The sequence below is a fragment of the Giraffa tippelskirchi genome, chromosome 3 (assembly GCF_054371585.1).
Source record: "Giraffa tippelskirchi isolate mGirTip1 chromosome 3, T2T-mGirTip1v1.2.pri, whole genome shotgun sequence".
NCBI lineage: Eukaryota > Metazoa > Chordata > Mammalia > Artiodactyla > Giraffidae > Giraffa > Giraffa tippelskirchi.
In genome coordinates, this window is record NC_137277.1 from 24,114,541 (window position 1) to 24,128,016 (window position 13,476).

A 13,476-nucleotide genomic window follows, 5' to 3' on the forward strand; every position below is an offset into this window, starting at 1 on the left:
AAACGCCGGGCGCTGTGGCCTTCGCCCCACTTATTGGTCGGCCCACGCCGCGGGGCGGGCCTACATGCCTATTGGGCCACGGACCATGTCAGTCTTGAGAAACCGGTAAAAGGAGAAGGAGGCATACTTAGTTATTGGGCTCTCTTTACTATCAGTCAAAGCGACATCCGGCGACGGCCACCATCTCGGCTCTTTGATTGGAGAAACATATTCCTGGGGAGGACGCGGAGGGCGGGCTTCCGAGTGAGGTGGAAGGAGGGGGCGGGGAGGGAAGCGGAGGCTGGCGAGCTCTAGGCCGGCCGGTGGTGGCGGCTGCAAGGCCTGGACTCGGGCTGAGGGCTTGCTGTGGTGGCAGCGGCGGACGCCGAGCTCAGCAGTGGGTATCAAGCACATTTCTTTCCCTAACGGGAGGGGCTCAGCCCCGCGGGACCGAGGCTTACAGAGTGAAGGGCGGCGGGGTGGAGCTGAGGGGTAGGAGGCGGGAGCGGGCGGCCGAGCGGGGTTTGCCTCGGGGCCGGGCCCTGGGCCTGGCAGGGAGGGGCCGAAAGGCCGTGGAGAATTCCAGCTCCGGGGTGGGTTGGACTGGGGAGGGCTGAGGGCCTGAGAAGGCGTGGTGTTAAGCCCTTGCTTGGGAGCGGGGTGGGGCCATAGGGGCGGAGGGCGGGGTGGGGTTTGGCCGTCCCGGTGGGTCAAGGCCAGGAAAGTAGCACTTGTTCGCTGCTGCCCAGAAGGCTAGAAGCCGAGGCGCCAGGAGCGGCATGGCGACTTGGTCCCAGCCGGACTCGGGTATCCGGGGCAGGGTGGGAACGGGCTCAGACCTGGCATTACTCGATCTTTAAGGGACCTTGTCCGGTTTCTGGAACTTAATTGCTCTTGGGAGGTTTTTAGTAGTAAACTGCGTGAGAACTGGAGAGTAGTGTAAGCAGGAATTCTGGGTCGCAATTATGTTTACTCTAACCAGATAAGGGGTGTGTGTGTCTGTCTGTCTGTCTTTGAGTGTGTGTGTGTCTTTTTCCCTTTAGGATGAAGTTGATAGGTGGATCATAGCTTGGATAGCAGAGGGCTATGTCTTGGTTTGTAAGGTTAATGGAAGCTCAAAAGTAGAGACTAGGACTGAAAGGCAGTTTTACTCCCTCCCCACTTGGCTGTCTGGGTTGAAGACTTGGCCATATCCTTCTACTTTGGATCAGAAGGTCACATGAATGAAAATAAAACATGCGTATTCAAATTCTGGACAGAATAATCCTGTCACAGGCCCCTTCCCATCCCGTCAGTACCCCCACTTTTTTTTTTCATGTGAAAGTAATAGGAAAGAGAAATCAGGTTTTAAAGTTGGGAAAACAAAAGGTGTTATTTTCTGTGGTGTTGTCCTTTCACACTCCCACGCATTAATAAATTCTCCTCTTAAGAACTTGAAGGGACAAGAATTATAGGCAGTTTTATCCTGAGAGATGGGAAACAAACTTTCTTTTAAGATAGGAAATGGACTTCTCATGCTAAAAATAGAAGCTGGGTAGTGTGTAATGGGGTGGAGGAGGGTTGGTAAATCAGATAACATGTAAAATATTTTGGATGCCCTGGGCATTATCTGCTCATCCAAAATGAGCTACCTTTTAGAGCATCACAAAATTAATATCCAGATATTGAGATCCCTTGTGAGCAGTACCTTCCTTTCATAGTTGTTCTATCTGTACAGGATTTTGTTTTTCTGGGAGTATAATAACTGGCTTTATTTTTTAATAAAGAGATAAAAGTGGCCTTTTAATATGTTTCCCACCTTCTGCCTTGATCCTGGTATGAAAATTATAGAACCTTATCCTGTTGCTTTTGTGATTCCTATTTCAGGTTTCTCTGGAAACCCCCCTGGTAAGTGTGGAGGAGGCGGGACACTCTGACCCGAGACAAAAGGCCTGTAGCTCCAGCCAAAGAAAATAAACCTTAGGAAGGAGAAGGAAAAAAAAAAAATCATCAGCTGTTTCTGAGAACAGCCTGCAGTGGAATCTACAGAATCTACAGAGAGGACAACTAATGTGAGTGAGGAAGTGACTGTATGTGGACTGTGGAGACAGTAAGTCACGTGGGCCTTGAGGTCCTGGACTGGGTTAGCAACAGTTGTACTTGCAGAGGTGAGGTGTCAAGAAGGGAAAAGTGAATGTGGTCTGGAGTGTGGCCTTGGCTCCAAGGGGTGTGTTTTCCTCTGAGGCCATCAGGGAGCTCAGCCCCTGTGTTCTGCCAGGGTGGGGTACAGGGTTTGGCACTGAGGAGGGTAACTTGCTGGCTGGAGCAGCAGAGCAGTGGCCTTGATTTGTCTTTCAGAAGATTTAAAAACCAAAAAACATAAACATTCTGGTCCTTCAGCAATGCTTTCTCTGAAGAAATACTTAACGGAAGGACTTCTCCAGTTCACCATTCTGCTCAGTTTGATTGGGGTGCGGGTGGACGTGGATACTTACCTGACCTCACAGCTCCCCCCGCTTCGGGAGATCATCCTGGGGCCCAGTTCTGCCTATACTCAGACCCAGTTCCACAACCTGAGGAATACCTTGGATGGCTATGGTATCCACCCCAAGAGCATAGACCTGGACAATTACTTCACTGCCCGGCGACTCCTCAATCAGGTGAGGGCCCTGGACAGGTTCCAGGTGCCAACTACTGAGGTTAATGCCTGGCTGGTCCACCGGGATCCAGAGGGGTCTGTCTCTGGCAGCCAGCCCAGCTCAGGCCTCACCCTCGAGAGTTCCAGTGGTCTCCAAGATGTGACAGGCCCAGACAACGGGGTGCGAGAAAGCGAAACGGAGCAGGGATTCAGTGAAGATTTGGAGGATTTGGGGGCTGTAGCCCCTCCAGTCAGTGGAGACTTAACCAAAGAGGTTAGTGGCAATGTGGAGGGGTGGGTGGGAAGGGTCTAGGGTTGGGGGGTGGGTTGGGCTGGTCCTGAAGGAGTATGGTTGTACTAAGCCCTGTAAAGAACCAGAGAGGTTCCAAGGAGTCTCAGGCATTGTTCTTGGTTAGGAATGGGCTGGATTGTCTGACTAGAATCGACCCCCCTCTAAATGTACTGTCAGGGCAGTAGGAGGTTCCTAGAACATGCCTGTGTGTTTACTGCTTGGATTTCAACATGACTCCTAGAGGCCTGGGGTGGGGGAGGGAGTCATGTTGTGATGGGCTTTGATGCGCTGTATATCTGTTGCTAAGACACAGATATTTTGTGGACTGTTGCCTTGTACCTCCCCCCACATCAAAACACACACACATATCCTAAACTTCTTCTCCTTTGTGGTCAGGCGTGTTGTTGTTGTAAGGTCCTGATAAGTCTGCTCTCCTGGGCCTGAGCCAGGGAGTAGATTTAGATAGTTATTCTTGGCCAGGAGAGGGCCAAGCTCCCATTCTTTGCTAAAGGCCCACTGCAGGGAGTAGGGACGGGAGGGCTGGAAGCTAGAAGAGAAACTGCATTCTGCTGCTGAAGTCAGCTTGCTTTGAACTGTCAGATCTGAAGTCCTGACGAGTGGCTGACATTCTGTTCTGGAAAGAAGGTGATGCAGTTGCCTTTAAGAGTGTTAAGTGGCTTCTGCTGCCCCTGCTCCACCAGTGTGATAAGATGGCTTTGAACTCTGCTTTTGGCCCTGTCTTGCCACGCAGTCTTAAAGAGCTTGGGAAAAGGTCTGCTTTGCTTGCCTGGCTGTTAGGGAAAGAGGGATTGCACTGGGCTGGGTTTTCCAGGGCTGAGTCTTGAAGCAAGGGTGCATGGAGGGACTGTTTGGGAAGAGGGGAGTGTGGAGATACATTGAAACTTTTACAGAAGCTGTAGAACTTGGCTTTGTCTACCAATCAAACCACGTTTTGCCTCCCATCCTGCCTTCAAGTCTGTTCCTGAATTCAGTTCTCTGAATGTTAGTGACTGTCAAATCATGTGGCTTCCTTTGGGCCTGTGGTCCTCAACTTGGGATGATTTTGCGGTATCAGGGGACATGTGGCAGTGTCTAGAGTCAATTTTGGTTGTCACAACTGGAAAAGGTGTAATTGGGATCTAGTGGGGAGAGGCATGGGATACTGCTGAATTTCCTAAAAAGCATAGGACAGCCCCTAAATAACAGATTGACCTGGCCCCAAATGTCCATCGTGCCAGGGTTGCTCTGTGCTTAGCTGGCTCATACCAGCTCTACTTTGAGGGAGACTAGAATTATCTGAGCCAGGGGGCCATAAGCACTCCTTGCCTTGCAGTGCCTCTTTTCTGAGATCTTACAGTGCCACCTCTCTTCTGCTTCCTCTGTTCTTTTCCTTCAAATGGGCTCCAGTCTGGCACAGTGGTCTGAGGAAGTGTGCCTCCCAGCCTCCTCTTCCATCCTCCCACCCCATGGTAGCTCCTCAAGGGTGGGTATAATTGGGCTTGGGAACTCTGCTCCTGGGAACTCTGCAAGCATAGCTTCTTCATTCCTCTTCCTGCAGGAAGCTCTCCTGGGATGGGATGGGACGTTTTCAATGTAGTTGGATGCGTTGGGACTTTGACCCTGCTGCCCTGCATTTCTTGGCCTTCATGAAGTTCGTTCTTTTCCTGACCCCAGGCCTTCACTGTTCCCTCTGGAGGTTGAGGATGGGTCAGCATAAGGGGCCCAGGCTGGGTGTGGGGGAAGGGAGGATTATTGTGTCTAGAACAACATTTCCTCAGCAACTCAGGGATAAAAATACCCATGTCCAGAGCATGTGACAGGCACTGCTGGAGCTGGTATTATCCCCGGGGTGGCAGCACTCCCCTGCTGCCAGGCCTATTCGATGGACAGCCATAGCCCAGGCCCTTGTCAGGGATAGGATTCCCCTCAAGGTTGGCACTCTGCCCAGAGCAGGGGGTGGCCTGTGTACAGCTCTTAGCCGGCGAGGAGGAGCTGTCTGTGACCGTGGAGAACATACTGTCCCTGACCTGACCTTAGGTGCAAGGGGAGCAGCAGTGAGGATGGGAGCCAGAATTGTGACCCTGATTCTGTCAGGGTCTTATTTTCTGCTTTAGAGATGTGAGCTAGGGCTCAGGCAGAGAATGCTCTTGAAAACAGCTGGGGTTAAGGGCCGGGGGGCAGGGGATGTTTTTGTGTCCAGGACTTTGCAGAGCACCCTTCAATGCTGGCCTTCAGGCTCCTGTCTCCCTCTTGCTTAGGCCTGGCCAGCGCCATGACATCCCTGCATGTGTGTGGATGGCTTCCCCCTTCCTCTCATCTGGCCTGCTCTAGGGTGACAAAGCCCGTGGTTCCCAGTGGATCTGGGCGCACTGGGTTCCTGCCCAGCCTAGCTTTGATCCTTGGGCTTGAGGACGACTGGCCACAGGCCTACAGAAGAACGGGAAAACTCCTTCCACTTCCAGGGAAGAACTTAGATTCCCAGGGAAGCTGCGGGAGGAGTGTCTGTCCAGTCCTGAGTGGGCTGGGTAAGCAGGATGCGACAGGAGGGAGAGTGGCACCCCTTCCCCCCAGGGCTCTCTCACTGCGCCACCCTGGCTGGCTGACTGGGCTGGGTGGGGCTGCCCGCCCCTGGGTGCGTCTCCTTGAGGAGACGGAGGCGGCCCAGGGATGGGCTGGTTCCTTGCGGCAGCTTCTCCAGCTGCCCTGGTGCAGAGATTGGCTCCCGGCTGCAGCTAGGTAACAGGCGGTGGGAGGGGATTGGCTCCTTCCGCATCTCCAGCGGAGACTTGGGGGAGGAGATTGGCTCTCGTCGCAGCCTAGGTAACGACAGTGGGAGGGGATTGGCTCTTTCCGCAGCCCAGCTGCTGACCTGGGGGAGGGGATTGGCTCTCTGCAGCCTCAGCAGTGACCTGCGGGGTGGGGGGGGAGGGGATTGGCTCCTTGCTGCAGCCTAGGTAACAAGTTTGGGGGGCATGGGAAGGGGGAGAAAGGGAGGAGCGGGAGGATAGGCCCAGGAGGGAGCTTGCTTTCCTCTGCAGCTTGAGCACGGAGCATGGGGTGGGAGTCCCATCTCACTGCAGCCTCTGCGGTGAGCTCAGGGTGGGGGCTGCCAGGCGCCTGAGTGGAACTGGGGTTGTGAGGTGGGAGGGGGCTGCTTCAGGATGGAGAAAGGGGGCTGGGCTGGGCCGCCCAGGCAGCAGCACGGGTGGGGCACCCTCCTTGGGCCCCTCGGAGCTAGCAAGGGGCCACCCTTCCAGCCTGGTTTGCTCCTTGAGAGCCAAGAGCTCCTTGGAGCCCCCTGTCCGGCTGCCCGGCACCAGCTGCCCTGGGGCTCATCTCGCAGACCATGACCCGCCTGGACCGCAGCTCTCACAGTGGTGGGGGCCATGCCAAAGGGAGCCGGCCCCTTAACTCTTTGGTGGCTGGTCACCGGGTGGCCCAGCCCCCCTCTGCTCCTGGGTCCAGGGCTTCTGTTCAGGTTGGTGTGTGTGGGGAGACTGGGGGTGGGGGAGACACCTGGGAGGTCTTAGAATTAGGGTTATGGTGGAAAAGAGATGCCTGGTTAGAGCTAGGGAGGTGGGTCTAAGCTCTAAGCTAAGGATAATGCTTTATGGAAAGTATCTGCCTTTTAACCTCTGAGCGGAAGGCAACAATTCGGGGTTTCTTCAGCCACATGCATGTATAGGAAATCCAGATGTCTCTTATTTATTGGGGTTGTATGCTGGTATGCTGGGTGGCAGTGGGGGTGGCAGTTGGAGCAGGAACTGATCAGGAGGTGCCAGGGTAGAGTGGGAGGGAGGCATTTTGGTGCCCAAGGCGGCAGTTGTGGCTGGATGGTGATGGGGGCTATGTCCTTGAGTGGGTTGACTGATGGCAGTCACTGAGTCCTGGGGTGTGGTGAGGGAGTGAGCATTGGTGTGAGGGGACACTGTGGGGCTGGCCTTGGCAGGGGTGGGGTGCCCAATGAGGATCATCTGACCGCCTGAGGCTCTCCGGGGATTGAGGCGGCTTGCTGGGATCAGCTGAGAGTGGGCATTCTAGCAGGGATGGATCTTGAGGTGAGCCTGGGCTAAGAGTTGTGGGTGTTTATCCGTACTCCTGCCTCAGCCAGGGAAAGGGGGAATGGCTGTAGGAAGGGCTGGAGGTAGCCTATGGTTGTCATTGGTTGCATCAGGTGGTTGCAAATGCAGGGATTTTCCTCTCCAGCCCACCCCACCCCTTTATGCAAATACAATGGCACCATAGGCTGATGCAAGCCTGGCCACTGCTAAGCAATTCTGCTTCACAGTTCACCCTTGCTTGCCATGGCCATCTTTCTACAAACCAAGTTTTAAGGGATTCCCATTCTCAAAATGAGAGGTGTCTTCTGCTTCGCCCTTCCTTCTTAAGTTGTGGTGAAATTGCCCTGCCTTTTGGCCTGGCTGTGTGTCTGGTCCAGATCCTAAGTGCACAGGCTAGCGTGGTGATAGTCATGCTAGAGGTTTTTGCTAGCTCTCTTTTTGTTTTGGAGGCTGGTGTCTGGAAATAGATGAATGAAACCTTGCTGGTATGGAGGGGACAGCGGTAGAAGCTGGCAGGTGTAGATTGGGAGTGACCCCACCCAGGAGTAGTTGGGGTGATGCTTGGAGGGACTTCTGAGGGGCAGGACAGGGAGGGGCCCCTGGACGCCAGAGCTAAAGTCACGGTGCTCTATCTTTCAGGACATAGATCTGATTGACATCCTTTGGCGACAGGATATTGACCTGGGGGCTGGGCGTGAGATTTTTGACTACAGTCATCGCCAGAAGGAGCAGGATGTGGATAAGGAACTGCAAGATGGAGCAGAGCAAGAGGACACATGGGCAGGCGAGGGTGCAGAAGCTCTGGCACGAAACCTGCTAGTGGATGGAGAGACTGGGGAGAGCTTCCCTGCACAGGTACTCCCACCTCTGCGTACTTCTAGAAACTTCTCTTTAGAGAAGGCAGTGTGTGTCTATGGGATGGGCCTGAATGTATATCTTGGGTTGGGATCTCTTAAGTCACAGTGGTGGCTGAGGAAGTGGGAGTGGAAGAGCTGCAGCAGCAATAGAGGGACCACACCTTATAAAGAACAGCACACGCGAGGCAGAGCACCTAGTGGCTGTCTGCTTGCATCAGAACCCTCCCATTCTCTCTCTTCTCCCCTGGAGTTTGGGACTTGCGGCCAGCCGATAGCCTGGGGACATAGGGACAGTGTAGCCCTACGACCACACAAGGCCTCCTTCCAGCTTCCCCTTGGAAAGGCTGGGGAAGGGGCTTTGGCCCACAGGCAGCCAAGGCCTGGGTCAGCCAGACTTAACAGTTGCTGTTGCCACAGGTGCCTGGTGGGGAGGACCAGACAGCCCTGTCCTTGGAAGAGTGCCTTAGGCTGCTGGAGGCCGCCTGCCCCTTTGGGGAGAATGCTGAGGTGAGCAGGACTCTAGGGAGAGCCCCCTGAGCTAGCAGGGTAGCCTGCACATGGCGTGTCTCTGCGGCTGCCTGAGGGGCCAGCTTTTGGTGTTAGCCCTATCCTGGCTGCTGGGGGTGAATTCAGAGGAAGAAAGTTACAGAGCCTCAGTCGGTAGTCTCTGGGAGGAAAGCAGAAGGTGGTCTTTCCTTCTCCCTTGTTAAACCTTATGTGTTTTGCCCTAGTTTCCAGCAGACATTTCCAGCATAACAGAAGCAGTGCCTAGTGAGAGTGAGCCCCCAGGTCTTCAGAACAACCTTTTGTCTCCTCTCCTGACGGGGACAGAGTCACCATTTGATTTGGAACAGCAGTGGCAAGATCTCATGTCCATCATGGAAATGCAGGTAGGATTATCAGAACCAGGCACAAAACTTTCGGACTCTGTGTGGGGTATCTTCATTTTCAGTTGCGTTTTCCACTTCTGGGTAAAGAAAGAGTAACACCTTTCTGATCCATAAGGAAAGTGGGGATACTGAGATGTAACTGTCCAGGTGTCTCATTGGGGCAGTAGTGGGTGGAGTCAGGATTGGGGTTTGGGAAAAGCCCCGGGACTGAGGCTTCTAAAGTGGGCCTGCCTCCTAGGTGCACCTTCTTCCTTTCCTTCAGGCAGGTAATCACTTGGCTAGGTGTTTCCTAGATTTAGCATTAAAACAGGCTGACATTCCTGCAGTCCTTTGCAGCCATTGTCATGTCACTTGGCCCTCACATCATCTTGCCAGCCCTTTTATTATTTTAAAGGTGAGGACACTGAAGCTCAAAGAGAGGCTGAATGAAATGTTTCTGGTCTTACAACAAGTGCAGCTAGCTAGGCTGTCTCACTGCAAGGCCAGGTGTTCTCTTCACTGTGCTGATGTGCTGATTTCGCAGTGTTAGGAGCTTTTTTCTCTCCCTCCCTCCATGATGGGGGAGTCTGGCCAGAGGTGACCGGGAGCCCATCAGTCCTGCCTTGGGGGGAGTCCTTAGGGAGGAACCCATCTCTGCCAGGCCTGGTGGATCAAGTGGGGCTGGGAGCTGAGGCTGCTCCCAGCCCCACTTGATGGGCTCTGGTTTCCCATCGCTTGCATTTATACCCAGGCGGCCATGTGCCTGTGTTGGGTGCCTGCTAGCATAAGCCCCCAGCCACACAAGGGGAGGGAATCTGCGCAGAGTGAACGGTGACGCTCGTCTCTCCTCCCAGGCCATGGAAGTGAACACTTCAACAAGTGAAATCCTGTATAATGCCCCTCCAGGAGACCCACTGAGCACCAACTACAGCCTTGCCCCCAACACTCCCATCAATCAGAATGTCAGCCTGCATCAGGCATCCCTAGGGGGCTGCAGCCAGGACTTCTCACTCTTCAGCCCGGAGGTGGAGAGCCTGCCTGTGGCCAGCAGCTCCACTCTGCTCCCGCTGGTCCCCAGCAATTCCACCAGCCTCAACTCCACCTTTGGTTCCACCAACCTGGCGGGGCTCTTCTTTCCGCCACAGCTCAATGGCACGGCCAACGACACAGCCGGCCCTGAGCTGCCTGATCCGCTGGGGGGTCTGTTAGACGAAGCCATGCTGGATGAAATCAGCTTGATGGACCTGGCCATTGAAGAAGGCTTTAACCCAGTGCAGGCCTCCCAGCTCGAAGAAGAATTTGATTCTGACTCAGGCCTCTCCTTGGACTCCAGCCATAGCCCTTCCTCCCTGAGCAGCTCTGAAGGTTCCTCTTCCTCCTCCTCTTCCTCCTCCTCTTCCTCCTCCTCTGCTTCTTCCTCAGCCTCTTCCTCCTTTTCTGAGGAAGGTGCCGTTGGCTATAGCTCTGACTCTGAGACCTTGGATCTGGAAGAGGCTGAGGGCGCTGTGGGCTACCAGCCTGAGTATTCCAAGTTCTGCCGCATGAGCTACCAGGACCCGTCTCCGCTCTCCTGCCTGCCCTACTTGGAGCACGTCGGGCACAACCACACGTACAACATGGCGCCCAGCGCCCTCGACTCTGCTGACCTGCCGCCGCCCAGCGCTCTCAAGAAGGGCAGCAAGGAGAAGCAGGCTGACTTCCTGGACAAGCAGATGAGCCGGGATGAGCATCGGGCCCGAGCCATGAAGATCCCGTTTACCAACGACAAGATCATCAACCTGCCTGTGGAGGAGTTCAACGAGCTGCTGTCCAAGTACCAGCTGAGTGAGGCCCAGCTGAGCCTCATCCGTGACATCCGGCGCCGCGGCAAGAACAAGATGGCGGCGCAGAACTGCCGCAAGCGCAAGCTGGACACCATCTTGAACCTGGAGCGGGACGTGGAGGACCTGCAGCGTGATAAAGCTCGGTTGCTGCGGGAGAAGGTGGAGTTCCTCCGGTCCCTGCGGCAGATGAAGCAGAAGGTCCAGAGCCTGTACCAGGAGGTGTTTGGGCGGCTGCGGGATGAGAACGGGCGGCCCTACTCGCCCAGTCAGTATGCGCTCCAGTATGCCGGGGACGGCAGCGTCCTCCTCATTCCCCGTACCTTGGCCGACCAGCAGGCCCGGCGGCAGGAGAGGAAGCCGAAGGACCGGAGAAAGTGAGCCTGGGGAGGAAGGGGGTTGATGCTCACCAAGATGGGAACTGGAGAAGGGCTGGGCCTGGACCTGGACCTACAGCGGGGACTTTAATGCCTTCTTATTCAATAGATCTTCTCAGAGGGGATGACTGCGGGTCAGTGGACAGGAAGAGGCAGGCGCTGTCTGGTTCAGCTTCCCCCGCTGAGGGGGGTGGAAGTGGCCAGACCGTTTGGGTGGACAGGGTCCTCACCCCTTCCCCTTTCCTTCAGGGGAAGGGTGGTGCTGGCATTGCTGGAGGCCGACAGATGGGAAGGAAGGGACTTGTGAGAGGAGGGGGAGGTAGTAGAAAGTCAATCTCATTTCCTGGAAGGAAAGAAAGGAAGGAAGGGGAAGAAAAATCAAAGCGGGAAGAAAATCAAAGGGCAGGTTAAGTTGGCTCTGGCCAGGATTCCAGGCATCAGGTTTTAGGGGAGACTAGATCATTTGGTGTGAGTAAACCCCACTTCACCCCAGGGGAGGGGTGGAACACAGAGTGGGTTCTGGAAGGGGCTTGTGAACTCTCCTGCCCCTGCACTTTGGCATCCCTGAAGGGGAGCTCTTGGATATTTTCTGTGAGGTTTCAGTCATAGGGGAGCCACTAGGACCCGACACTGACTTGAAGAATTAGGATGAAACAGTAAACAGGCAAGGGTCACAGGCCCTGTGTTGCAGCAGCCCCAACCAAGCATGTCACTCAACTGCCCTGCCATCCATCTTCCTCTGTGCCCAGTCACCCCTGAGCTGAGGCTCCCACATCTCCATCAGAGCCTGCATGCGAATGCTGTTCTCTTCCCGCCCGTGTGCCCCCGCCCCTCACTGGCTGCCTGGAGTTCTTCTGCAGCTGGGATGCTGGCAGTGCCCCCAGTGCTGGGCCTGCAGCCTCCTGGGAGCTGCTCTGAGGCAGGGGGATGATGTGGAGAAGCCAGGCAGTATTCAGCACAACATTGGGGAGTGACCCTTCCCTCAGGCCTCCCCTACCAACAACTGGGCTTGTCACTGGAAAGACAAAAAATACGAAACCCAGCAACGACGACAAAAACTAGTCCTTTTAGAATTTCTTGCGCTTTGATTTTTTTTTTTTTTAGGGCTTGAGCCCTGTTTCACTTATAGGGTCTAGAATGCTTGTGTTGAGTAAAAAGGAGATACCCCAATATTCAAAGCTGCTAAATGTTCTCTTTGCCATAAAGACTCCGTGTAACCGTGTGAACACTTGGGATTTTTCTCCTCTGTCCCGAGGTCTCTGTCTGCTTTCTTTTTGGGTTTCTTTCTAGGAGAATGAGAAGTGCATGTAAGAGGGGCTGAGGGTACCCCTTCCCCAAGGTTATTGGCCACAGGCAGCTTCTCCGTACCCCGGTTTAGCAAGGGCTTCTGGTGGACTGCCTGGGGAGGCAGAGAGGGGAGCGCCAAGGTGACCAGGTGGTTCCTGGACCCCAGTGTCTTTGTTGCCTACTGCTGTCCCCACCTCTGCCTGGGCCTAGAGCATTGTCTGCCCCAGACTAACAGGAATGAGTTCAAGTGGGGGAAGCACTGATTCTCTTCCCTACTTGGAGGGGGAGGCGTTCTAACTGAGCAGTAGGGATAGAAGGCATGAGCCTGGGAAGTGCTTTTATAAATTATTTCCTTGTAGATTTATTTTTAATTTATCTCTGTGACCTGCCAGGGAGAGGAGAGAGAGAGAAAGATGCTGTGAGCACATGACAAAATAAAATAAAATGAATGATTCATTCTCAAGTGCAATTTTTCCCTATTTTGAATTTAAACTGAGTGTAAAGGAAATAGGCCCCAAGAGGAGAGTACTGACCATTGTGTGGCTAAGGCAAAGCTATTATGGGAAGGTGGGTGAAGAGTGGGGGAGGTTGACAATGCAGTCTTAAATACTGCATTAAATCATCCAAAAATGAGTTTATTACCTTTTTGTAGAGTTTGCCAGCTGAATCCTTTTAGAGGAAGGATTCAGTGTCCTTTGGCCTTTTTCTCATAGGGCTAGGCAGGTTTTGTCATATGGCCCAGCTCCTTACCTGTCCCCCTGCGGCAAACTACATTTTTAACATTGTGCTGTTATTTCTCTGGTGGTCCCACCTACCAGCTGGAGTGTAGTCACAGTGATGACACTGATGATGGAAACCTGAGAGATCGACGGACCAGCACATGCCAAGCACTTCATTGTAACAGCAGGGCCCCAGAACTAGAGAAACAGACAATTTGACCCCAGGGTTTAAGGCATTTGAAATCCTTTCCAGCTGAGGTGACCAGAATCTTCTCCCTCAAAAAACTAAAAGCATATGAAGTGGTGAATGCTTTAAGGTACCAGACGGTTGTTAGAACTGCCTCATGCCCATCTATGATAGGTACTTTACAAATGCCCAAGTCATGAATGGCCACTTGGCAGTCTCTGTGAGATTACCAGACAAGGTTTTGGGCTGGAGGCTGTGTTCTCCATCATGAAACCTGTGATCTGGAACTCCCCATATACCAGTGTGTGACCTGGTTCAGTGATGCTACTAGAGTTTATTCTGTGGGGTAGAATAGAATTCTGGGAATAACGCTGAGCTCTTAATTTGTTTCAGTTTACAATGGCTTCCCAC

At 53.9% G+C, this 13,476-nt stretch overlaps 1 protein-coding gene across 24 annotated transcripts; it reads left to right on the plus strand.

The window, feature by feature from the left end:
* The first annotated feature begins 263 nt into the window (after window positions 1-263).
* Window positions 264-12,622, plus strand: NFE2L1 (NFE2 like bZIP transcription factor 1). 24 transcript variants are annotated; one of them, XM_081582401.1, is made up of 7 exons: window positions 264-376; window positions 1,846-2,030; window positions 2,317-2,870; window positions 7,589-7,804; window positions 8,224-8,313; window positions 8,538-8,696; window positions 9,530-12,622. In XM_081582401.1, exons 3-7 carry the CDS (start codon window positions 2,361-2,363, stop codon window positions 10,874-10,876), a joined length of 2,322 nt encoding a protein of 773 aa, XP_081438527.1. In that variant the 5' UTR covers window positions 264-376; window positions 1,846-2,030; window positions 2,317-2,360; the 3' UTR covers window positions 10,877-12,622. The 24 variants fall into 24 exon arrangements, with proteins under 24 accessions (XP_081438527.1, XP_081438525.1, XP_081438531.1 ...); XM_081582399.1 differs by having other exon boundaries at window positions 2,359-2,870; XM_081582405.1 differs by having other exon boundaries at window positions 2,359-2,870; window positions 7,622-7,804.
* The last annotated feature ends 854 nt before the right edge of the window (window positions 12,623-13,476 follow it).

Excerpts from the sequence above, each read along its gene's own strand:
- NFE2L1 (XM_081582397.1), top strand. The coding sequence starts at position 2,361 with ATGCTTTCTCTGAAGAAATACTTAACGGAAGGACTTCTCCAGTTCACC. Across the intron at positions 7,805-8,223 it reads GGGAGAGCTTCCCTGCACAG|GTGCCTGGTGGGGAGGACCA; the intron begins GTACTCCCACCT and ends CTGTTGCCACAG. Across the intron at positions 8,314-8,537 it reads CCTTTGGGGAGAATGCTGAG|TTTCCAGCAGACATTTCCAG; the intron begins GTGAGCAGGACT and ends GTTTTGCCCTAG.